Here is a 26367-nt window from a genome sequence, read left to right on the forward strand (position 1 = left end):
TTCTCCTACTAACTCACATGCATCATACATGTTATTCTTCCCCCTTAATTCCCGCCTTTAACTTTGCACTTCTGACTAGACCACCTAAAAACTACTATACATTTTTGCAATTTATTCTTCATGCATAAATAAGCAATATTATCATGATAATTGACACTAATTTTGGCCATTATGTGGCTTATAAATGGCCAATCAACGACAATACATATTATAGAGTTATAGAGTTATAGGTAGGTCTATGTACTAATTCGTAAATTCTCAATTTGATTATTCAATTGCTTACAACCTCTTCTAAATGCATGTTTTTACGACCTCTATCTTCTAAGTACATGTTGGACAATTAGATTGATATCATGACAATATAATGTTTGTATTACATGCATGAAGTTTACTTCGTGGGTAGAAAGTTGATTGATTTGAACTAATCTTACATCATTAATACTCCCTTTATTTCCGAAGATTATACTCATTTTTTATTTTGCATGAGCCGTATTTCAAATAATTTAGCTTATTACTTTTAATTTATTCCATTATAACAAACTCTTAGCCTTATACCATCATCCATCTTACTTTATATGGAGTTCTATTTACATCTTTTCAATCACTCTCTTCTACTTTATCTACTTATTTCGTACACCCACTTACCTTTTACTTTACATCTCTTACTTTATCCACAATTTTCTTATATCTACCCGTGCAGTGTAGAAGTTAATATCAATAGAAATATATGGACACATATCCTAAACATAATTCAAATATTGAACCAGCTAGCTATTGATGTGATAACTAGACTCACTAATCTTGTCAATCCTTAAGCACAAACGCATTTTAATAATTCTTCAAATGTTTGATACCTAGTATAAAGTCAACTAGGGTTTGTCTCAATTATTTTATGGAGGTTTTAATACATTAATACCTATTAGATTAAACAATATGAAGCAGAAAAGTAGGCTATATTCTTTCTTGCATTGTTTAAAAGGGAGACAATACTAATAAGATCCTCATTAACATTAATCATATAATTAATTATACATCTTCACATGCTCATAAAGATTACTCGAACATAAGCAATGACACCATACGTACTAAAGGACATAAAAGACTTAAAATAACATGATTTATCTTAATTAGTTGACTAATAATCATTCTTAAGATCTAGAATCAACATTATATATATTACACTTATTATAGCAACTAAAAAGCCACAATTATAGCACCTAGCCTTCTTTCCCTAAAATTTGCTAAGGAAAGATGGTTAAGTTATTTCCTCTTAACAATAGTACTAAGCTCTTTATCATCTCTTTTTTAGTACTTGTTTTAGCAAAGCCAAATGCAGCAAAGAGTGTAGTAAATTTCGGGGCAAGGCCCGATGGCCGGACCGACTCAACCCAAGCCTTCCAAAAGGCATGGTCTTGGGCTTGTAGATCGACAAGGCCCGTCACACTCATTGTACCACATGGAAAGTTTGTGGTCCGGCCCATGTTCTTCAACGGTCCATGTAGGAAACAGGTCACGTTAAGGATTAAGGGTACAATCATCGGTCCATCGGATTACCGGGTTTTGGCCCGGTCAAGTGTATGGCTAATGTTTTACAATATTAATGGTCTTGTTATCAATGGTGGTACCCTTGATGCTAGGGGTCACGACTTTTGGTCATGCAGACATCGTATAGGGTATTGTAACAATGGAGCACAGGTATAAACATAATGCATTACTAATTTAAATTTGTTGAATGGATATATAATTTGTTTGTGGTATTTCTGTTGATGAGTTTAGGAAATTTTATGTAGTATATGTTTCTAGAAAGCTGGTAAGTTGATAATATATCAAGTACAAGTACTGTAACTTATTATAGATAAAATGTACTTTTTGTAAAAATTATCTAACACCTCGTAATTTAATAAATAGATCGATTTTATTTAAGAAATAGTATTTGGTCATGCAAGGCAAAAACCAAGCATGTAAGATAGTATACATGCATGTTACGCCGTTTGAATGTAGAAGTATGTATTTGTTAGATGTCAAGAACAAGTATGTTTAGTTAAATTGAGGTCGTAACTCGTAAGTAAACGCACATTATGATTCATGCGAAGTATTAAATTCAATAATTATCATATACGAAGAAGTATTCCTCATTAATAAAGTATTTAAATTGGCTTATACGATTACATAGCTTTTTAGTCTCGCTCTTTTAGCATATAGCAATATTGTTGTTGTTGGTTTTTTTTTTTTTCAAAATCTATATCATTCTCATAATTTGTTGTATTTTTTGTTTAATTTGGAGCAGTCTATATCATTTGTATCATGCAAAAACGTAGTGTTGAATGGCCTGAAGTCACTGAACAGCCAAAAGAGCCACATGAGTATAAAGAACTGCAACAAAATAAACCTCAATCACTTGACACTAAGAGCTCCGAGTGGGAGTCCTAACACCGATGGCATTAACGTTCAACACACTAATCACTTCACCATTTATGGTTCGCTGATTAAAACCGGAGATGATTGTATTGCCCTTGGACCTGGCACCCAAAACGCCGTCATTAATAAAATTGCTTGCGGTCCTGGCCATGGTATTAGGTATGTCTCCTCTTTTTCTGATCTATTTCTCTTTATGTAATACAAAACCGGCCTATTCTATTGTTCGTATTTCAGTGTCACGTTAGTAGTTTAAATTATAAATATATGCAAGTCATAATTGATTTCGAATGGAAGGAAGGGATTACCTTTTCATTTGATGGAGAAGCAATTAAATACGGAGTTTTTGATTAGCATATAATAAGGATCCATTCAATGCCTGATATTTTAAGTATATAATTGTTGCAACTACTGCCTTCAATTAAGGAAGCCTGCTGTAAAAATTGAATCTAGTACTAGTACAATGTGAAGCAATTAAGGGTGTGATTATCTACGTTAACTCTTGTGTTTACTTTTAAATCTTCTTTATTTTTTAATAGTTGAGTCAGGCTTCAAGCAAGAATCTAGGTCTATATTGAATCTTACGAGGTGTAGGAGTTAGAGTTCGATCTTAAGCAATAATAGTCTCCTTTTGTTTTCCCTTTATTTGTCGGAGGGAGAAAATAGCCTCGTTTCTATATCCGAAAGTTGTATTTGCCCATATTATTTCTAGTTGCACCACATATTTGTGTTGGTGCAATACAAGTTATACAACATCTCGTAATCTGTAAGATAATATAGGGCATTAAGGGTATTGAAAAAATGAAAACAACTCATAATTATGCTATACAACCATTTCGTATCACATCCTAATTCTAATTGTTGTAGCAAGGTTTGTAAAATTATGTTGCACTTCTTTAATTAGTCCGTCACAAAATACCTATATTCGGAGTCTAGCCCTTCCTATGCCTTCACGGCTTCACCCCCTAAACAAAATATATATGGAATATCATATTTATTTATGCACAAGAGTTACTTGTATATCTTAATTGTATGAATGTCGATGTAAAATTAAACTATAATTTTCTGTTTTAATTTGCAGCATCGGTAGCATGGGAAACAGCCTACGAGAAGCTGGAGTAGAAAATGTAGTAGTGTCAAACGTAGGGTTTTGGAAGACAACAAATGGTGTAAGAATCAAGTCATGGGCTAGACCTAGCAACAGTTTTGTTCGCGGCATCACATTTCGAAATCTCAACATGTACAATGTTTATAATCCTATCATCATCGACCAAAAATATTGTCCAAATAACCAATGCCCTCACCAGGTAATATTTTACTCCATAAATCTTTCAACATAATTAAATCCACTTAATTAAATGAATAATGGAACGTGATATGTTTAGACATGTATTTCAAAATCCACCTTATATGCTTTCATGTAGGCTAGGGTTGATAACAATCACTGCAAGTCGGTGTTTACTTTAATTTATACGATGCATAAGCTAATTTATATTACTACACATCAATTATCTATTACTAAAACATACGAATTACTTTTTTTTTTTTTTTTTTCTTGACAGAATTCCGGAGTGAAGATTAGTAATATAAAGTACATAAATGTAAAAGGAGTATCAAGGACCAAAGAAGCAATAATATTTACTTGTAGTCCAAGCAATCCATGCACAGGGATCAAATTGAAAGATGTAAGGTTAACTTTTGGGAATAAACCAGCAATATCAAAGTGCAGCTATGCTCGTGGAAGTAGTCGAGGCAAAGTTACCCCTCGAAGTTGCTTATATTAGAACTCATTTCTTATGAGTTAATCACAAATTGATACAAATTAAAGAAGCTTTTTTAATATTTTAGCTTCTTGATTAAACTTAGCTTAATTGTATGTATAAACTTCAATGATTGATGGATTATATATAAATGGTTTTATTATTACATTAGGGCTCTGTATGTTTTAATGGTAAACATTTTTGGTATGGAAAATGATTTGTCATTGACGTTTTTGACTAAGGGACAACATAATTGTAAAAATGATTTTTCTTTGTTTGTATAATTGCAAGAATACTTATGGAGGAATATGAGAGTCTAAAAGATGAGATGGATGAGACTAATCTAACAATTTGTTGTAGTCTTGAGGATGATTTTCATCTGATTCTCTGACTGTATTCGAGAAATTGATAATTGCAATCCTACATAATTTTTCACCTATGAAACAATTTCATGACAATAATAATACAACAAAGCAAAAAAAGCAAATCCTCCCTCAAAAGAAGAGAAGAAAAACCCTGTCTTTCGAAGAAGAAAAGATCCCCCTCTAGATCGAAAGAAAAACCCTATCTTTTAAGGGAGAAAGTTTTTCTTAGAAGAGGAAGAGTTATTAAAAACTTAAAAACAAACAAAATAAAGAGAAAGGAACGCAAGAAACAAAGATTGAAGCTTTCCATCGATTAAAACCGACGAAAGAGGATGGAGGAGATAAGATAATAATAATAATAAAATTAAAGCATATTAACAAATGTATAAGCATAGCTGAGTATATGTAGGCTAAAACAATAAGCATCTAACAAAAAAATTAGTAATTGAAAATTTGTAGAAAATGAACGAGACTAAAGAATGATTTAGGGCATGTTTAGCAGTATTTTTTAGTAGTTTATAGGTATTGACCGAGTCAAAACACTACTAAATAAAAATTTGAGTGCTAGGCAACGTATTGGCGTTGGAATAATATTCAGTAGTGCAAATGTAGCCTTTATCAAAAGCTAAAAACTATTAGCCTTTAAAAAATTAGAGAGGTAGTTGGATTTTTTTTTTCCTCTGCATATTTAACATTGCTTTTTTGGTTGCATTGGAATTGAATTCCTATGATAGTTTTACATAATATAGGAAGTAAGTTTTTCATGTATTTCCTAGGAATTTGTTAAACTTGTCTGGTTGGTATAAGGATATTTGCATATCATGTAATAGATGTAAATTTTAAATGACTAAGGGGAGGTGAGGTAATTAACTTCCTATGATATATGAGATTGAACTCAAAATTCGTAGCTAATTGCAATTTCTTCATTTTGCAAATTTCATTTTAATCAAACAATAAGGGATCTAAGCATTCCTTAAGTATTTTTATTGCTTATGTCTAATAAGTGCAACCCATACAAGCACATAAAGGTAACAACGAACTATTCAACCACTACCTTATCTGATACAGATACTCAAGGGGCGTTTGGTTCAAAAGGTTGGAATGGAGTGGTATGAGAATCAGCACCCCAACTATATGAATTAAAAATTCATTTACTTTTTAAAGTTAGTTTGGTTCACTATACTACTATCAAATTATTAATGAGAGAGGGAAGTATGAAGGAGACCCCTTGGCGTAGTGGCACAAGAGGTCGCCTCGCATCCTCGAGGTTCGATGTTAATTAGCAGCAAATCCCACCCCCTACCCCTCTAGGGTGTTGCGAGCTAGATTTGTTATGATAGAAGCCTTCGATTGGGGTCCGGTTGACCTTACCACGTAAAAAATAAAAAATATGAGAGAGGGAGGTATTGGTCAAAGACTCAGAGTGTTAATATTTGGGCCATGCATATGGGTTTATTTCCTTTTCTATTGGGCCTAGTTATCCTCTTTTCAATCGGCCCAACTTGAAGTTACTCTTTGGGCCCCCAAACACCGTCAATACTGCCTATTACATACTAAACTCAATTTTTTTGAGGGGAAACATACTAAACTCATTTAATGACAAATAGTATTAATTTAACAAAAATTATACCAATAAAATTCAAAGGAAAATAATTTCAAAGTTATATCTGAAATCGTTGAATACAAATCGTACAATAATTAGTGATAACATTATGAAACGGCGAAACGCCGAACATCTTCGCGCATCACATTGCGACATTTGCGAGAGTTAACTTATGGTTTACCTTAGAGGCTTTGACGGCTTAATAATACACATGTTTTTATGTCTTACTTGGATTTCTAAAATTCAACTATTATGTACTATTAGTACTTTATATTATGACCTGTACTTAGCTTGTTCTCAATTATCACATGGCAATATTCACTTACTTTCCCTTAAATGCGGCTTTAAGTTTGCGAAGCCAGCTTCTACATTTTAATTTGCTGAGTACAAATTCTATATGAATACCAAAATAATAGTCCCTTTAAAATGAAGCTAAATCATTATAAATTTTAAAAGGGATAATATATGATCGATGCCAGATCTACGTACATGCATACGTGAGATATGTATATACAAACATCACATCTTTTAAGTTATAACTTGTCATAATTGTAGTCATATGCTTCATGCTTGTATAGTTTTAAGCTAGCTATTAACAATTTAACATGGTCCAAGTAAATGAAATGCATTAGATTGAACGCATCGTATTCACCAAGGTTAATCTAAGCTTTTTAATTAGTATTTTTCATATCGATCAAGTACAAATTTTTTGTAGGACAATAGACTAACAATTACGTAAAACATATGCTATGTTATCATTAATTAACTTGTCTTTCGGATGATATTAACACATTCTATAAGATTTATAACCACATTTTTCTTAAACCTATTCATCACGTAAACTTTCTCTCTTACTTTTTATTAAACTTTGTACATGTAGTGATTAGTATTTATAGTGTCTATATAGTTCTACCCTTCCCATGTCTTTTAAGTAGAGGTGTTAATTCGAGTACTTGGGACGAGTTCTATAAGGCCGGGTTAGGTCAGGTCGGGTCAAATTATTTCAAAGTTGAGTCACGCTAAATTATTGTGTTTATACGAGTCAAATTTGAATCGGCTTTTTTTTAGGTCGAATCGAATCTGGTCGGTTAATTTAGTGTTCGTTACCTCTACTTTTAAGTACCTAAATTGACGTTATGAAGTGGTAGTTCCCAATTATTGGTTTAAAATTTTAAATGAGTTAAAAATGAGTTTAAAAACACAGTACCCTTCACCAAGTAACTTATTAACGACAAATCAACAATGAGGACATTCAGACATTATTAAGTACAAGGATAATCAAAATGCATAAAATCAATAAATACGTGAAAATATTCCTAGCTTATATTGTACACTTCAAAGATTGCAAGTTGAGGATACGATTGTAGGTCATAATTGGCTCATTACCCAAATTAATGAGTATACATTGATTATAAATTTAATTATGCTATTGCATTATTGTTTCTTAGGAACTCTGTAAGATTCTCATGAATAATCACTAATTAAGTATGCATCTTCACATGCTTAGTACGTATTTGATAACGTAATTTACTAACATGCATGATCTAGCTAGATTAGTTGACTTACAATCATTTATAATAAGATTTACACGTACTCTACACCCAATTATTCATTATATATAAGTCAAGTTACTTATCAATTTATCATAGCAAAATTAAACAAGAGCCTCAAACTTAAACATCTTCCTCTCAAACATAATTGTATAGGGAAGATGGTTAAGGTTTATTTCTTTGTTATTTCTCTCTTATTACTTGTTCTTGTAAAGCCAAATGAGGCATATAGTGTGGTGGCTTTCGGGGCAAGGGGAGATGGCCGGACCGACTCAACCCAAGCCTTCCAAAAGGCGTGGGCTTGGGCGTGTGGATCGGTTAAGCGTGTTATACTTGATGTACCATCAGGTAGATTTGTGGTCCGACCTATGTCCTTTAACGGACCGTGTAGAAATCATGTAACCTTAAGAATGAGGGGTACAATAATTGGCCCATCGGATTACCGTGTGTTGGCACGTTCAAATGTGTGGCTTATGTTTTACAATATTTATGGGCTAACTATTAATGGTGGTACCATTGATGCTGGAGGTCATTCCTTTTGGTCATGTAGGAAGCATAATGGATATTGTTACAATGGAGCTCAGGTACACTTCCTTCTTTGTTCATAGTTTCATAGTTATATAGCATGTCATTCATGTGTTGGTGCGTGCATGTCACACACTCATACTTCGCACACTGAGTATGTACTATGACAAGTAATTGTTAGCTAACAGTTAGCCATTTAATCTTATCACTCGCTCATTTACGTTATTATAAATATATAGCTAGCATTGTTATGACTAACCAATCTCAAATTTCTCATAGTTACATTTTTGTTTGTTTGTCTGGGGCAGTCCATATCGTTTGTATCATGCGGTGGCATAGTGGTACGTGGGCTAAAATCAATGAACAGCCAAAAGAGTCACATGAGCATCAAGAATTGCAATAATATGGCTCTAAGTTACTTGACACTAAGAGCTCCGGGCGGCAGCCCAAACACTGATGGCATGAACATTCAAAACTCTAATCGTATTTCTGTTTACAACTCCGTAATTAAAACAGGAGATGATTGTATTGCCATTGGACCTGGAACCAAAAACATGGTTGTTAATAAAATTGCTTGCGGTCCTGGCCATGGTATAAGGTATTAGCTTCTCCTTTAATTTAACCCCTTTCCTCCTATCCGTCATCTTATATTAAGTTTTCACACAATTTTACTGAATTTTTGTATGCACTGGTATCAAATCTGATAAGTAATAATGCATTGATATTCTAAACTAGTTAACTGCCAATACAAAATACCACAATAAATTTTTAATTAAATAATATCTTGAGGGGTCATATAATGCAGAGCAAATTTAAAAGGTAATAGATGAAGTAATTAGCATGGATCCAATGATAATACATAATATTAAAAAAAAAAAAATTAAAAGTCTTAATTCTCCTGTAAAACCTACGATTGAAGGTGGTTAGCCAATTAAATTGAAGTAAACTCCAGCCAAATATTAATATTTTTGGTGTTTTAGGAGTAACGATCAGGTTTTAAGCAAATATTTAAGGTTGAATATGAATCTATCGAGGTTCAATATAATTAAGTTGCTTCCCTCAAAAAAATATATATATATATATATATATATATATATATATATATATATATATATATATATATATATATATATATATATATATATATAATTAAGTTGCTACGTACATAGTAGTACACTAGTACAAATGAAAGATTATTATACTTTGATCAACTTCTCTCACATTTTCTAATTTGATTGCTCTTATAAACTTTCTGATCAACTCTCAAGATTTTATTATTCAGAAATTATAAGTAAAATACTTTTATGAAAACATACACCCCAAGTTCTAATTTATTATTTTAAAAAAAACGTAAAATCATTGTGTATGAAGATATATTATTTGTTAAAGTATGAAATCAATTATCGGAAGAATTAATTTAACGTATTATTGACCGTCATGTTATCCATATTTGCTTAATAAGAATACGTATCTAAATTATCAATAATTATTTGTATTGCAGTATTGGAAGCATGGGCAACAGCTTACATGAAGATGGTGTACAAAACATAGTTGTATCGAACGTTGTATTTTATAGGACAACATTTGGTGTTAGAATCAAATCATGGGCAAGACCAAGCGACAGCTTTGTCCGTAATGTCATATTTCGCAACATCATCATGGAAAATGTCTATTATCCCATCCTCATTGATCAAATATACTGCCCTAATAACCAATGTCCTCGACAGGTAATAATTCTTGCATCAATTGGCCAAGTAGTACTCTGTACACACTCTGTCTCATCTTATACTACGTATAATTCATCACGTAACATTTCTAAATAGCGCAAGATTTCAAAAGAGAAAAATTGATAGACGATGTTGCAACACATTGACATTTGTAGATTTATTGTTACTATACACCTACCATATACTTCCTCTGGTTTTTATTAGATGCATCACTTTTGAAATTGCGCCGGACTCTTAGACAATTTTTATAATAGAGAGAGATAGAGAGAAAAAATATAGAGGGTCCATGTGATATGAGAGAAATAGAGATATTTATTGACTAAAAGAAAAAGTGATGCATCTAGATTGAAACTTCCATATATAAAAAGTGACACATTTAATAAAAAAATGGAGGAAGTATTATAAGGTAGTAATTGTGTGCTATCGGTCTAGGTTAAGTTGACTCATTTTTCGTAGGCTTAACTTATTTTTCACTTGTGCACATGAAATGAATCCAATAAAATAAAATGATTGATCAAAGTTACATACACGTCGGCTTTGATCTTTTGCTCACATATACTATCTTTTTTTTCATGGCAGAATTCAGGAGTGAAGATAAATAATGTGAGTTACATAAACATAAAGGGTACATCGAGACGCAAAGAAGCAATACAATTTACTTGTAGTCCGAGTAATCCATGCAAAGGGATCAAACTGCAAGATATCAGGTTAACCTTTGGGAGTAAACCAGCAATTTCAACTTGCAGCTATGCTCGCGGATTTACTCAAGGAAAGGTCTCCCCTCGAAGTTGTTTTTAGACTTCGTTCCTTGGAAACATTTCTTCCTTTGTCCGGGTGTAATATTACATTCTCTCATATTTGTCCTCCACACGACCTCTGTACACATGTTCATATGCCGAACACAAGTACAGGGGTCACCAATCGATACTTGAAGGCTTATTAAGCAATTAAGCCTTTCGTTTCAACTTGTATACACTTCAAAGAATGATGGCTTACAACTATATAGCTCGTTTGTTGATATACTTTCATGTAAACAAAAAACGAAATAGCCTGACATTGTGGTTTATTATATCTTGATGATACTACGTGTATCATTATCCATGCTTTTAACCTTTGATTTTGTTGTGTTGTATTTGAAAAGTGTACTTACTTCATTTGAAAGTCTTAATAAAGTTTCCATTGGAAAAATGTTTATGGATTGACCATGGGGATTCATAACCTTCATACACATTGTGATAAATTTTTAACTAGTCACTCTCACATTAACAACTCAATCCATAAGGACTTTACACATCTATTACAATCAGCTCGTCTTATGCGCGGTTGGCCACTTGTAAAATAAATAAAGTACCCTCCTAAAACACTTATCGACTGACCCTTGTAATATTGACCGAGTAAGTGAGTAACCCTTATAACACTGACGAAGTAACTCTTGTAACACTGATCGAGTAACCCCTATAATATTAACAAAGTAATCATAAAATGGTTGGCCACGCCGTATGGCCAGCCACATATAAGAATTTGTGCATCTCTATATTATATATCCCGATCCAAAACAAAAACGTCTGACACTAATAATCATACTCTCAAAAATAAATGAGAACGCTTGGCAAAATCCAAGGTTAGCTTAGTCACATGTAAATAGTGAATCAAAAGAAAATGTAAGCTACACTTAAAATCGCAATGTACTGCATGATGAGCTTAGGCAGGCGAACCATTAATCTATATACAATAAAACAGGTTGGACTTGCTGCTCAATTAGACAACCAATCGCTTTGCTTGATATGATCAGAGGCGCTTTCACTCATAGCGTAATGAATGAACAACCTGATAACGATGAGTGGTACGTAGAATATAATGCCATAGAGCCAAATGACACCAGCCCAACCCCATCCGATCCCTTGGATTATGCTCCAATCGGTATAAACAGCAATGACAGTTGCCAACTGCCAAGAATGGGAAGCGAGTTAAGCTTATTGTCCAAGCACCAAAAAGGAAGCAATGCAAACATATCATGTCATAATCAGGAAAATTAACGATGTGATTATCAGGTGAACGCACAGACACATCAGAAAATAGCAAGCGTCATAAACCAAATTTGACCATCTTCGCGATTGAGTCACAAGTACTAGGCCATGTATACTGATGCTAACTTGAAGGTACATTGCAGATGCAAGCTTTCTGTAGTCACTGCTATGAGCTGCTTCCATGAGGCTCGTCACTCCAAACACCCGCTACAAAAATCAAGAAAGCAGATAAACATATATTACTCCATCTATATACTACATTTCTGTTTAAGAGCGTTCCAACCGAGGGAGCCCCCAGTTCCTCATTATGAGAAACACTTTTGTTTCTCATAATAGCATTTTGGAAAATAATATGATGTTTTTCACTGGTGGGGACCGTGTATGTGTCATGAGTGGGAGCCCCAGATCTTGACACATATCCCATGAGAAACAAAACTTGTTTCTCACAATGAGAAACAAAGAATTACCCGTTCCAAAATACAGAACAAAATTAACTTTTGACAGTGTAATTGAACTTAATTCCTTAAAAAGACCCCGGTTTAGTTCCAAATTTATTTTTGAATGAAGAGTAATGCAGATTAATATCAATTCTATAGATATATAGTAAATAGAAATGATCTTTGTACCTGAAAGAAATCCTTCTCGAATGCTATCCAGAAAAAAAAGATGGTCATGAAAGCCAAATAACCACCTAGGAAGCCCCCAATGATCAGGCACCTTAAGAGAATGTCTCGTCCGATACATTCCATAGGTACAGCTTAGAACTGCAATGCAATGATCTCTGTTACATACAAGAATACTTTCAAAATCGACTGCATCACTATAGATACATCTCAGTAGTCCAAGACCAAGGCCTCGTTGTAACGAGGCCTAAAAATATTTATTGATAAACATGTAAGCACAGGATACATAAGACACACCTTCATTGAAGACAACAATTTGAAGCATCATTATGGGTGGGAAATTAAATTTCCATATGAAAGCCAGCAGCATGAAACCAAGCTGTAACACGATAACATGAGGAAAAAGTGTTAAGCGGAGTCAATTGAAACTTTTAGCAGGTTTGATGTTTCGAAGTTAAAGGATTAGTTGCTTACAGTCGTGTAGACAGTTATTGCAAAGGTGTGAATCTGAAAACAGAAGGGAAAAAAAAATTAACTCGTAGATGAAATAAATGAGTCATGTATTGACAGTATTACAATGAAGGAGAGCACAACGGGGACAAAATTATGTATTAGGCCCTGTTCTTTTCACCTGATTTTTACACCTCACAAAGGTATTTTGTTGATCAACTAGTGTAATTGTTATACTTTTAATTTGATTTTTATTGATAAAAGGACATAGCCTAAGTAAGATAGTTATTGGAATCGTAATGGTAAATAGCTTACAGAGTAATCTTTAATCTTCTGTGAGATCTGACGACATATTAGCACAGCTGTGATGATGACATTAAGACCAAGTTCTGTGAGGACAAGGTCTGAAGCTCTGCGAGCTGCATCTGTTGCATCTGTCACGGCTATGCCAATATCAGCCTTCTTAAGGGCAGGGACATCAGTAGCACCACTACCTGTTACTCCACATACGCGTTTCCTGACTTGCAATTGTTTGATAATTTCATACTTAGCCCCTGAAGCAAAATATGGAGTATTGTATTACTTATCTTAGTCTTCTTGGATTGTTGTGTATTTTGCTCGTTATTGCTTATGTCACTTCTTTTTCCAAGGAAAGATTTAAAATAGGGATACCCAAAAACGAAAACTAGAACTATATTATGAAATGGTGGGAGGACTTTTTTTGCTCATTTTGGCGGTCATTAGTTTAATGAAACAGCTTGACCAACTGTTGCATTCATGTAATAATACTCCTTAATAGCCATATCAAATTAGTTAACTACAGCAATAAGCTATTGTTTGGTTAACTAGTACCAACTCTTCTTCAAATATACTTCTGCTTCCTTCATTTATATTTATAGCTTTTCAGCTCCATGCTAATAAGCTATTGTTTGGTAATTGTTTTGGCTGAACTTTTGCTATTTTTTACAAGTAATTCTCCTATGCATTTTAAACTTAACTCATTTTGATTTCATACTTCGTATATTTATATCTTAATCAGTTTTGATAGATATAGTATATATATCAGGTTTTTTTTGGAGCAACTGCCCTAGAAAAGTGTTTGCATGGTTTGTGAAGGATTTTAGTGATCACTAATCAGGCTATTAGAACTATTTACTAGTCATCTGTGCATACTAAAACAGTACAATATTTGAAAAAAGAAAAAAAAAAAAAGTGACGCAATCAGAATGACAATCACGCATCGTCACACCAACTATACAGTTTGTGCTTATGCTGTATGCAGAGCTCACATGCCTCAGAAAATTTGTTTTTGCTGTTAGACCATGACATATTGCTGCTGTTGATTAGTTATTATGTTTCTTCATACTAATTTCCTTGGTAGAAACATCCTTGTATAATTTATACGAGGAGTCAATCATGCTTAAAATAAAATTTATTCAATGGAAATCAATATCTGATTTTGTCCCACAGATTCTTTTATTTCTCTCTCAGATTCTAGGAATTTCTTTCTGTCTTCACATTCTCTCTTTGATTTCATTATTTTCACAATCTTTGCAATTTAATGGTAATATGATGTCATTGTTAAACATTCAATTCATCAGAATTCCTTATGTGGTTTAGTTGCAGCAACAATACTACATTGCCTAAAGTGCTTAACAGACCTTATTCACAGGTTCTGGAGGTGTTTCTGTTATGGGTCCAACCCAATTGAAGTAAAATGTATCTTGTTTTGGTCCATTTACTTGGTCCAATTTTATTACATTTTACTAGTTTGAATTAAGTCCAATTTAGGGACTTTAATTGTGGCTTCTCTTGGAAGCTTTATGGGAAATCTTATGGTAAACAAGTGACCAAGTGAGGCAGCTAGTAGCGAAAGATACACACACAAAAATAGAGAGAAGTCAGGTTTTCATTTTCGGAGTTTTCAGGGCAGACTTTTGTAATTTGTCCGTCGTCTCTGGACAAAACAGCTGTTTTTGGGTGAATTCTACTCTTTTGCTCTCTAATTTTCAATCTCTTATTGTTTATTGTTGTTGGTGGGTTGTGAATTGTTGTGAACTATATTGAGTTCATTTTACTCTCAATTTTATCATCAATAAGAGAATATTAAGGGTGGACTCCTCAAGAGGTCCCGTGGTTTTTATCCTTCACATCGAAGGGGTTTTCCACGTATAATTCGTGTGTGTTGCTTACATTTTATTCCGCTTATTATTGATGCTTTGTGAGTGAAATATTGTTGTCCATATTTCTTATTCTTGTTGTGTGATATTTTGGGTTGATTGGTTTGGATATTTGGTTGACTGTCTTGAGTTGGTGATTTAGTGAGTGTCGTAGTGACCTCTTCCGACCCCTACAACTTTGTATCAGAGCCGTGGTTAATATAATCACATTATGGAGTCGAGTAGTAGTAGCTCGATGGTTAAATTGACATCAACTAATTATTCAATTTGGAGACCTATGATGGAAGACTTGTTATATTGCAAAGACTTGTTTGACCCAATTGAATCTGTCACTAATCCAGATGGTAGTGTTTCCAAACCATCTAAACCAGATAAAATGGAAGTTAAAGATTGGGAAAAGTTGAAAAGGAAGACTTTGGGGACGATTAGGCAATGGATTGATAAGCATATTCAACCATGTGTCGCAAGAGTCCGACCCTTATGAATTGTGGAAGAAGTTGGAAGGTCTTTATGAAAGGAAGACCGCTCATAATAAAGCTTCATTGATTAAAAGACTTGTAAATTTGAAATTGAAATGTGAAAAGTCTGTTTCTGAGCATCTTAATGACTTTCAGGATATTATTAACAAGTTGATTACTATGAAAGTTGTTCTTGATGATGAGTTGCAAGCTTTGTCCTTGTTGAGTTCTTTGCCAGATAGTTGGGAGACCTTGGTTGTGACTATTAGTAACTCTGCTCCGAATGGTGTGTTATCTTTGGATGTGATCAAAGATAGCATGTTTAATAAAGAAATCAGAAGAAAGGAGATGGGAGTTGATAATTCACATGCTCTTATTGTTGAGAACAGAGGAAGAAGCAAGAGTAAGGGTCCCAAAGGTCATAATAACTCAAGGAACAGGTCCAAATCCAGTGATGGGAGAAATGTGACTACATGCAACTATTGCAAGAAACCTGGTCATATCAAGAAGTATTGTTTCCCGCTTCAAAAGGGAACAAAGACAAAAGAATGACAATTCACAAAAGGAGGGAGATGATAAAAATACTGCAGCAATCGCTTCTAAAAGTGATGATGAGGTCACTTTGATATGTGCAACTAGTGAGTGTCATCATGTTGACAGTTCAGACATAGAGTGGCTCGTAGATACAGGGGATTCATACCATTGTGTTCCTAGGAGAGAGTACTTCATGAACTACAAGTCTGGTGACTTTGGTATTGTGAAGATGGGAAATCAAAGCTCAGCAAGCATTGTTGGGTTAGGTGATATTCGTGTGAAGACAAGTGTTGGGTGCATGCTTACATTTAAGAATGTGTGCCATATTCCTGATCTACGCCTTAATTTGTTGTCTGCTAATGTTCTTGATTTAGAGGGTTTCCAACATACTTTTGGTGATGGTAAGTGGAAGCTGTCTAAGGGTTCGATGACAGTTGCACGGGGTGAGTTGTGTTGCTCTTTGTACAAGACATATTTGAGTGTATGTTCTGGTGAGCTTAATGCAGTGGAAGAGAAGAACTCTCCTAATTTGTGGCATCGAAGGTTAGGACATATGAGTGACAAGGGATTAAAACTTTTAGCAGGTAAAACATTGATTCCTGTTGGTAAAACTGTTTCTCTTGACCCTTGTCATCACTGTTTGGCAGGAAAGCAGCATAGAGCTTCCTTCTCCAAGAAGTCTACTAGAAAGCAAGCCAAGTTGGAGTTAGTACACTCTGATGTTTGTGGTCCCATTGAAGTTGAATCTCTTGGTGGCAATAGATATTTTGTCACTTTCATTGATGATGCTACTTGAAGAACTTGGGTGTATATGTTGAAGACAAAAAGCCAAGTGTTCGAGGTCTTCCAGAAATTTCATTCCATGGTAGAAAGCGAGACAGAAAGAAAGGTAAAGCGTCTTCGAACTGATAATGGTGGTGAGTATACTTCGAAAGAGTTCAAGTATTATTGCTCTTAGCATGGCATAAGACATGAGAAGACAGAGCCTGGTACACCACAACACAATGGAGTTGCAGAAAGGATGAACAGAACCATTTTGGAGAAAGTGAGATGTATGCTTAGAATGTCTGATCTTCCTAAGACATTTTGGGCTGAAGCAGTTCAATGTGCCGTGTATTTGATCAACCGTTCTCCATCAATTCCTCTTGGTCTTGATATTCCTGATAGAGCATGGAAGGGGTGTGATCCTTCATATTCACACTTGAGAGTCTTTGGATGCAAGACATTCATGCATGTGCCGAAAGATCAGAGATTGAAGCTTGATTCCAAGACAAAACCCATGCGTTTTTGTTGGCTATGGTGATGAAGAGTATGGTTTCAGACTATATGGTCCTGAAAAAAAGAAGGTTGTGAGAAGCAGAGATGTAGTATTCTTTGAGCATGAGAAGGGTGTAGATCTTCTAAGTACAAGGTATACTTCTACTTCAGAATTGTCTTTTGATACTACTGATGATGTTTCTTCTCCTACACCTGTAAATCAGCTAGCAAATGAGAATGTTGAGGAGAGTCATGAAGATGTTGGTGAGGTACAACCTGATGGTGATGTACCAGTTCATGATGATGATGGCGTTCATGAGGATGATGGTGTTGATCGTGATGGGTCTTCATCAGATGAGGAAGAAGTACATGATGAGGAGGTTCATGAGCAGGGGGAGCAACCTACCCCTCATGTTGAGGATACACAGGTTAGAAGGTCAACTAGAGAACGCAGGCCTTTAACTAAGTATCCAAGCTCAGAGTTCATTCTACTCACCAAGGATGGAGAGCCAGAAAATTATCAAGAAGTGTTGTCTCTTGAAGAGAAAGATCTATGGCTCAATGCAATGAAGGGAGAAATGGAGTCCTTACAGAAGAATGAAACTTATGAGTTGGTGAAGCCTCCCAAGGGTAAGAAAGTCTTGAAAAACAGGTGGGTTTTCAAGAACAAGAAAGATGGTGAGAAGATAGTGAAGCGCAAAGCCAGATTGGTGGTAAAGGGATACAACCAGAAAAAGGGCACTGACTTTGATGAGATCTTCTCTCCTGTTGTCAAAATGACTTCTATAAGAACTGTGCTAGGATTAGCTGTAAGTCTTGATCTTGAGTTGGAGCAGCTTGATGTTAAAACTGCTTTTATACATGGTGACTTGCATGAAGATATCTACATGGAGCAACCTGAGGGTTTTGAAGAAAAGGGGAAAAAAAAATCTTGTTTGCAAGTTGAAGAAGAGTCTTTATGGGCTTAAACAGGCATCAAGACAATGGTACCGAAAATTTAATTCGTTTATGACAAGTAATGGTTATAAGCGGACTACTGCAGATCCTTGTGTGTACTTTAAGAGGTTCCCTGGTGACAAATTCATTATCCTTCTGTTGTATGTAGATGATATGCTGATAGTTGGGCAAGATTCAGAGATGATTAGCAATTTGAAGAAAAATTTGTCCAGTTCATTTGACATGAAACACTTGGGTCCAGCAAAGCAAATCTTAGGCATGGAGATTGCTCGTGATAGGAAGGCTGAAAAGTTGTGGTTATCACAGGAAAAGTATATTGAACGGGTTCTTGAAAGGTTCAATATGAAGCATGCCAAGCCGGTTAGTACACCATTAGCTGCTCATTTTAAGCTAAGTAAGAGAGCTTGTCCTACAACAGAGAAGGAGAAAGCAAGTATGTCTTCTATTCCATATTCTTCTGCTGTTGGTTCTTTGATGTATGCTATGGTTTGTACTAGACCAGATATTGCACATTCCGTTGGAGTTGTGAGTAGATACTTATCCAATCCGGATAAGGTTCACTGGGATGCAGTGAAGTGAATCTTTAGGTACTTGCGTGGCACCTCTAAACTTTGTTTGTGTTATGGAGGTGGAAAACCTGTTCTTGAAGGGTATACAGATGCAGACATGGCTGGTGATCTCGATAGTAGAAAGTCTACCTCAGGTTATGTGTTCACATTTTCAGGGGGAGCCATATCATGGCAATCCAAGTTACAAAAGTGTATGGCTTTGTCGACTACTGAGGCAGAATATATAGCAGCTGTGGAAGCAGGTAAGGAAATGCTTTGGTTGAAAAGGTTTCTTCAAGAGTTGGGTTTGTAGCAAGGTGAGTATGTAGTACTTTGTGATAGTCAAAGTGCTATGGATTTGAGCAAGAATGCTATGCACCATGCCCGCACCAAGCATATTGATGTTAGATATCATTGGTTGCGGGATGTGATCGAATATCAAAAAATGAAACTGAAGAAAGTCCACACCGACAAGAATGGTGCAGATATGTTGACTAAGATGGTTCCCGGAAGCAAGCTTGAAGTTTGTAGTAAGCTTGCGGGAATGAGCTTCAAGTGATAGTTGAAGTGTGTTCGTCTTCCCCGTTTTGGGCTGGAGGGGGAGATTGTTATGGGTCCAGCCCAATTGAAGTAAAATGTATCTTGTTTTGGTCCATTTACTTGGTCCATTTTTATTACATTTTACTAGTTTGAATTAAGTCCAATTTAGGGACTTTAGTTGTGGCTTCTCTTGGAAGCTTTAGATGGGAAATCTTGTGGTAAATAAGTGACCAAGTGAGGCAGCTAGTAGCAGAAGATACACACACAAAAATAGAGAGAGAAGTGAGGTTTTCATTTTCGGAGTTTTCAGGGCAGACTTCTGTAATTTTTCCGTTGCCGGAAATTGCACCGTTGGATCATCCTCAAATTTTGACAGCTTGTTCCTGACACCTAGGGCTTCATTTTGGACGGTTGAATCGTCAGTTTGAGCTCTGGTTTGGTCACAGTCGTCTCTGGACAGAACAACTGTTTTTGGGTGAATTCTACTCTTTTGCTCTCTAATCTTCAATCTCTTATTGTTTATTGTTGTGGGTGGGTTGTGAATTGTTGTGAACTATATAGGGTTCATTTTACCCTCAATTTTATCATCAATAAGAGAATATTAAGGGTGGACTCCTCAAGAGGTCCCGTGATTTTTATCCTTCACATCGAAGGGGTTTTCCACGTATAATTCGTGTGTGTTGCTTACATTTTATTCCGCTTATTATTGATGCTTTGTGAGTGAAATATTGCTTTCCATATTTCATATTCTTGTTGTGTGATATTTTGGGTTGATTGGTTTGGATATTTGGTTGATTGTCTTGAGTTGGTGATTTAGTGAGTGTCGTAGTGACCTCTTCCGACCCCTACAGTTTCCGTAGAATTATTTTTTCTAATTCTATGGACAGTATGCTATATAATTATTTCTAGAAAGACTATCTCATTTCTAACTCAAAATCCTTGCTACATAAAAGTTTTGTTTAAAAGTTTGTTGTTTAATCAAGTAAAGATAGAAACAAATGTTAGATGATTATACTACTAGAAATTTTGAATTGTGTGTGATAGACTTTTGCATTTCATTACAAAAAAGGGGGAATTCCCTGTTCCTCATTGGGCGGTACAAGCAGCAACATTGCTGAAAATATTATACTTACCAAATAATTTATTTTTTTATTTGGCAAGTAAGTAAGCGATATATTAACTAAGAAAATATATGTACAAGCTTCACCATTACAAAGACAAAACTATAACACCAAACAAACATCAAAGGTACAAAACAACCATTAATAAGAATTCTTGATGCTCAGCAGCCATTCAGATCAGAAGGAATCACATTGTGACATATGTTTATAATTGATAAAGATCATGTTTTATAGCCGTTGACAAATTTATTCAATCGATGTCCCCGTACCCGTTTTTGTCCCCGTATCCGTTTCCATTCAACATAGCATGTCTACATAAGAAAAACAGTATGAATATACCTGATGTAACATCTGTGAATCCGACAGCTTTTTCAATCAGATCATGAAATAATGAGGCAGAAATTGTCTTGTCCTTGCTGTCCACGAGCAAAGATGACACAGGATACATATTGGTTCCCATACCCAAATGACGACCACCTTCCTTCGCCATTGTTAGTTGGTCACCTGATATACACAAGCATATCAGGAAGTATCAGGTTCAGAACAAAATAAAAGGCAATACTCTGTCTATATACTAAACCAGTAGTACAGAGGAGCGCGATTACTACCACAATCTGAATACAACTAACCTGTTAGCATTTTAACGCTAATACCAAGATCCAAAAGCCTTTGCTATTGCGTCAGCACTGTCACACCTAGGAGTATCAAAAAGTGGAATGATACCAATCAATGTCCAGGCATCCTCAGTAAAAAATTTCGTCCCATTAGTAACTTCCTGTATGAATTTCATGGACATCAACCAAACTGCTGTCACAAGAGGCCTGAATATTACCTGATATGCTACAGCTTGCAAATGCCACCCTCGTTGTGTGAACTTGTCAATCACTGCATGAACTCTTATCTCTATATCTTTCTTGTTACGTGCTAGATTTAAGACCTAAGAGCCAATTGAGAGCATTAACAAGATGAGAAGATGAAAGACATTATTACCACTAGGTCGCGAAACAGTACCTACTAAGGAGCACCTATGCAAACTTTGTGAAATTTTCCATCACCATCTGAGTAAGTTACTGCTCTGAGTTCATCAGTCGGAGTTTGATCAAATGATAGGTAAGTTTCTTTCTGAATGCGAGCCAAAGCCTGAATGGAAAAGGGATATAACACAAGCTGATGTGGCATAATAACCCCTAAAAAACAAGCAGAAATTTATGTCATATTATCCATTATTTACCTCTTTTGAGTTAGAGAACATTCCAAGAATGGCAGCTTCTATTTCATCATTGGTTTTAGTTTGACATACGTGTGGTGCCATTGAAATAACGGTATCTGCATTTACTCCCTTGTCGAATACCTGAGAAAGATTTACAGATTTTCAAAGCAAATCCTGGAAATTCTAATGACATTTGTAGCTACAGCATCCATCAAAACTGTAATTTACAAGAAAATAAATTATACCTCAATCGTTGTCATGTCAACTGTGAACTTGTTCAGTGCCAAGGTTCCTTTTGTATCACAGCAAAGTACATCCATGACAGCTATATCCTTTACCGCAGTCAATCTCCTTAAGATAGCGCCCTGTAAATAGTTTTGATAAGTTAATTTTCCTAGGAGACAATGATAAGATGTAGTCTATTCTACCTAATTGATTCTAGACACCATGCCACTGTGTTCATAGACTTATAAGCAAAGATGATTATTAAAAAGACGAGATAGAAAGGAAGAAAAACTATCAGCAAGCACAAACCTTCAGGCCATTTAAGTTCTTGTAAATCACAAACAAAACATTGGTGTGAAGAGCAATGGGAATTCCACCAATGAGGAGAACAAGCAGATTGTCAATTCCGCGCCAAAATGCAATGTGCTGGAAAAGGTACATGAAAACAATATCCACCACCATCCCAATAGCAACCAAGCACAAGCATACATTCCTAATGCCAACCAAAACCTAAAAAAGAAAAAAAAAAGCCAAGATATGCACAAAATAAATACATGGGGTTAACAAGATATAACAAGTAGCTATATTTTAAGTGTTAAAATCCACTAGAACTTTTTACCTTGTCCCAACATTTGACTTCATTGGTGCTATAATCCAGGCAAATATTTTTCCCAAAGGAGGTTAGATGACCGGTGGCTATGATCACAGCTTCAGATGCTCCTTGTTCACAAATACAGCCAGAGTATACTGCATCCCCTGCTCTCTTAGTTACTCGAGATGAAACTCCTATTAAAGCATACTGCAAAGCACAAGAAATCATATTTTCAGCAACAATAGATGCATAAAGTAAATATATTGATCACTAACATTACAACTGACCTCATCAATTATTACAGCATTGTCTCCTTCCAGTAGACGCGCATCAGCTGGAATAATGTCTCCAGCATTAATACTAATTACATCCCCAGGGACCAACTGTGAACTATACTCCTCAATCCACCTACCATCTCGCAGAACCTGATGAAATAGCCATAACTTTAGAAACAGCCTCACAAATGCATGTGTATAGTCACGACTCTCAAGTGATGCTGTGATACAAATAGACCAAGCATTATTGAAAGCATGCATACCTTTACTTTCCTAGCTAAGGGTGCAATGACGGAGGTTTGGTGATTACAGATTTCTTTCTCTGTAATAAGACTCATAATTGTGTTAGGTTTTATAGTGTTTTCAAACAAGAAAATCACTTAATAAAGTGTGTGGGACAAAACCTAAGTTATAAAATTACAAAACAATAATGTAATGCAATAATTCAAACACAACACAATGTGTTACAATCAAGTATTAATAAATCTAAGAAATTACACAAAAATTTCTAAGAAATCACTAATGTGAAGATTAATAAACTTGCCTTAACACCAAGGCGTTCAACACACATGAACATGAGAATAGCAATGCCCCTTGAGACAACGACCTTGATACACTGTCAAAGGCGTATGAATACTTTCCTAAAGGGATTAATTTCCCCCACACGGTGCTTGGGTTATTCCGGAAATTCCCTTTGAGATACAATTGACAGCCTTTTATTAAATTCACAAATTTGGAATGATTGCAAGAGTTTTCTCACAAAAGTTTGCAAGGATTTTGAGAGAAAATTGTAGAGAATACTTTAGGAGAGAAGATGAGATTTTTTCTATATTCTTTTCGAATATAAAATCAAGCCTTTTATTAAAGACTTAACCGTCAGAATTTCGCGAAAACAGACTGGCGCGGGCGCTTCACCAGGAGGCGCGGGCGCGCCTCAAAGTGGAGCGGGCGCGCCTCTCCTGAACTTGCAAAATTCACAAAGGAAGGCAGAGTGGTACGCGGTTTAGGCGCGACCACAGGCGCGGGCGCGCTATCTATGACGCGCGGGCTCGCCACCAGACGCGCGGGCGCGCCAACTGCACCCTTCCAAATATCCAAATTCCAGTGAGGTCCACGGTTTAGGCGCGACCTCAGCACGGCCGTGCGTACCTAGCGCGGGCGCTACTCATGGTTCGCGAGCGCGCAACCATCAACACTCTAAATATTCCAACAAATCGGAGCCATTAAAAGCACAAGAAAGCCCGAAAGAACCACTGGTCAACTTAGATTCTTGCCCTGCATCAACCTCATAAATCTATTGAGTCGAATTGCACAAGCAGTATTTCATAGAGAAACAAGTATAATTAGAAACCCGATGCTCACCCAAGCAATGGCAATGGCTATGATTGCAGCTGCCATTCGAAGACTCCACATTGAACATAAAGTCTGCAAGAAAAAACTCTTCTGCAATGCACCAGGTTATGAACTAGCAGTGTAAGATTTTACAGTATATAACAGCAAGTGTAGATATATACAGTATATAACCGCGGAAATGGATGGTTTATATACAAGGAGAGAAAATACAAGACAGTAAAAAGAACGCCTTTCCCTTTAATTTATAGGTTATAATATAGATATCATGCAATCAACTCAACTCTCATGGAAGAACAACAATACCAGCCTAGAACCTCTGTTGGCCGTGATGGGTCAATCAGTGGATTTCGGGACTAGCACATTTTGAATCCTATAAATTTTTGCCTTTCATATCTTAAAGAACATTTTGAATCCTATAAATTATCAAACGCGAGGTGCCTTTCTGATTATAAATTTTTATAATGTGGAACTAGGAAGCAGTAATGAATCAAAGACAAAAAGAGTAAAAAGAAAAAAATGGAAAACCAAAAAATCATATACTTTTTTATGTTCATACTTATTGATGCCAAAAATGGCTAATCTTTCAGTAACAGCCTCAACTAGCCGATGACCTTATGTTCATACTTGTTGGGGTATGGCTAGTTCCCAATCTATGCAACTAGCCGATGACCTTGAAGCCGAAGACGAAGACGCACAAGAAGAAGAAGAATAGACAATTTTTGTATATGGTACGATTTTTATCATTATCAATATTATCATTTTACGAATTTTATCATTATCCAATTTTTGTTTAATATCCTTGTACGATTTTTATCATTATTATCATTGTACAATTAATAATATGAAGTATGCATTATTCACATCCAAAGTCCAATTTGCCTTTTTTTTCTCGTTAAGTTATAATTTATAAATTAATATAACAAAAAAAATTATAATAATTAATAATTAATAATACAAAAATAAATATAATAAATTATAAATATTAAATTATAAAGTAATAGTATAAACTAAATATATAAATATAAATATTAAATATAAAACATAAATATTAAACTTAATTTATTTTAGAAAAATAATAATATAAGATTATAATTTATAAACTATTAATAAATAAATAAAAAAAAAAAAAAAAGGGAAGGAAAGGCAGCAGGCCAGCACGCAGGCCAGCCTGGCACGAGCCCGCCTGGCACGTGGGCTGTGCCGGGGGCTGGCCTGCGAAGTTGGGTGGCACGGCACGACTCATCCAGCACGGTGGCACGGCACGGCACAGCCCGTCGGAGACCGTGGCCCGCCAGGCACGGCCCGACACGATGCACACCTTTACTCAGAAGTGAGGCCAACTGTGCTACATCCGAGTTTTTCAAAGACTTCATCAATTGGTACGTTATACTGTAACCACACACAAAGATCAAAACCACTATGCATGCTAATAATCAATATGAAACCAATCAATATAAAACCATAATGTTTTTGAGATGATCAACTACCCAATCAATGCCATCCGAAACTCGAGAGGTGGACATTTTAACTTCTTGTTGAGTGTGTTGTTGCTAGAAACTCCGAGCAGTACTAAGCGAGTGAAGTCCGTCCTCTACTTAGAAGCCCTTACTGCTTATGCATAACAAATCACGTTACAGTATTAAAATTTCAGCATTTGTAGGTACGTTAAAACACTAAGATGAAGGGTGAATGACGCGAACACAACCCAATTCGACAGGGGATTTACCTATGTAACCCTTGAACCACGGAGAGTTCCATATAAACTTCAAAATCCAATCCAATCCAATCCAATTCAATTCGGTAATTTGCTATACTCCCATACTCTTTTTGCTAGAGCTTTGATTTGCTTATAAGCCTCCCTACCATAAACCAGTGACACAAAGGAGGATATATGATAATTTTGGTGAATTCGTTTTAAAGTGATAGAAATTGATTAGGGGATTTTTATCCACCAAGCGCCGTTTGACAAGTGGACCAACCAGGTTCCGCCACGCGTCCTCCACGGACCACTTAAGACACGCCACGTGTCCACCCATGCCAAATGGGACAACCGGCCATCAAGGCCCATTTCA

At 35.5% G+C, this 26367-nt stretch overlaps 2 protein-coding genes and 1 pseudogene across 2 annotated transcripts; 2 read left to right on the forward strand and 1 right to left on the reverse strand.

The window, feature by feature from the left end:
* Positions 1-1220: 1220 nt before the first annotated feature.
* LOC110717690 (polygalacturonase-like) lies at positions 1221-4434 on the forward strand. Its single transcript, XM_021896455.1, has 4 exons — positions 1221-1695; positions 2288-2577; positions 3497-3722; positions 3978-4434. Exons 1-4 carry the CDS (start codon positions 1252-1254, stop codon positions 4197-4199), a joined length of 1182 nt encoding a protein of 393 aa, XP_021752147.1. The 5' UTR covers positions 1221-1251; the 3' UTR covers positions 4200-4434.
* Positions 4435-7801: 3367 nt separating this feature from the next.
* On the forward strand, positions 7802-11486 carry LOC110717637 (polygalacturonase-like). Its single transcript, XM_021896385.1, has 4 exons — positions 7802-8277; positions 8527-8816; positions 9720-9945; positions 10525-11486. Exons 1-4 carry the CDS (start codon positions 7855-7857, stop codon positions 10741-10743), a joined length of 1158 nt encoding a protein of 385 aa, XP_021752077.1. The 5' UTR covers positions 7802-7854; the 3' UTR covers positions 10744-11486.
* A 213-nt stretch (positions 11487-11699) lies between these two features.
* Positions 11700-23280, reverse strand: LOC110718012 (annotated as a pseudogene).
* Positions 23281-26367: the final 3087 nt, after the last annotated feature.

This window comes from Chenopodium quinoa, unplaced genomic scaffold (genome assembly GCF_001683475.1).
Source record: "Chenopodium quinoa cultivar QQ74 unplaced genomic scaffold, ASM168347v1, whole genome shotgun sequence".
In the NCBI taxonomy this organism is placed as follows: Eukaryota; Viridiplantae; Streptophyta; class Magnoliopsida; order Caryophyllales; family Amaranthaceae; genus Chenopodium; species Chenopodium quinoa.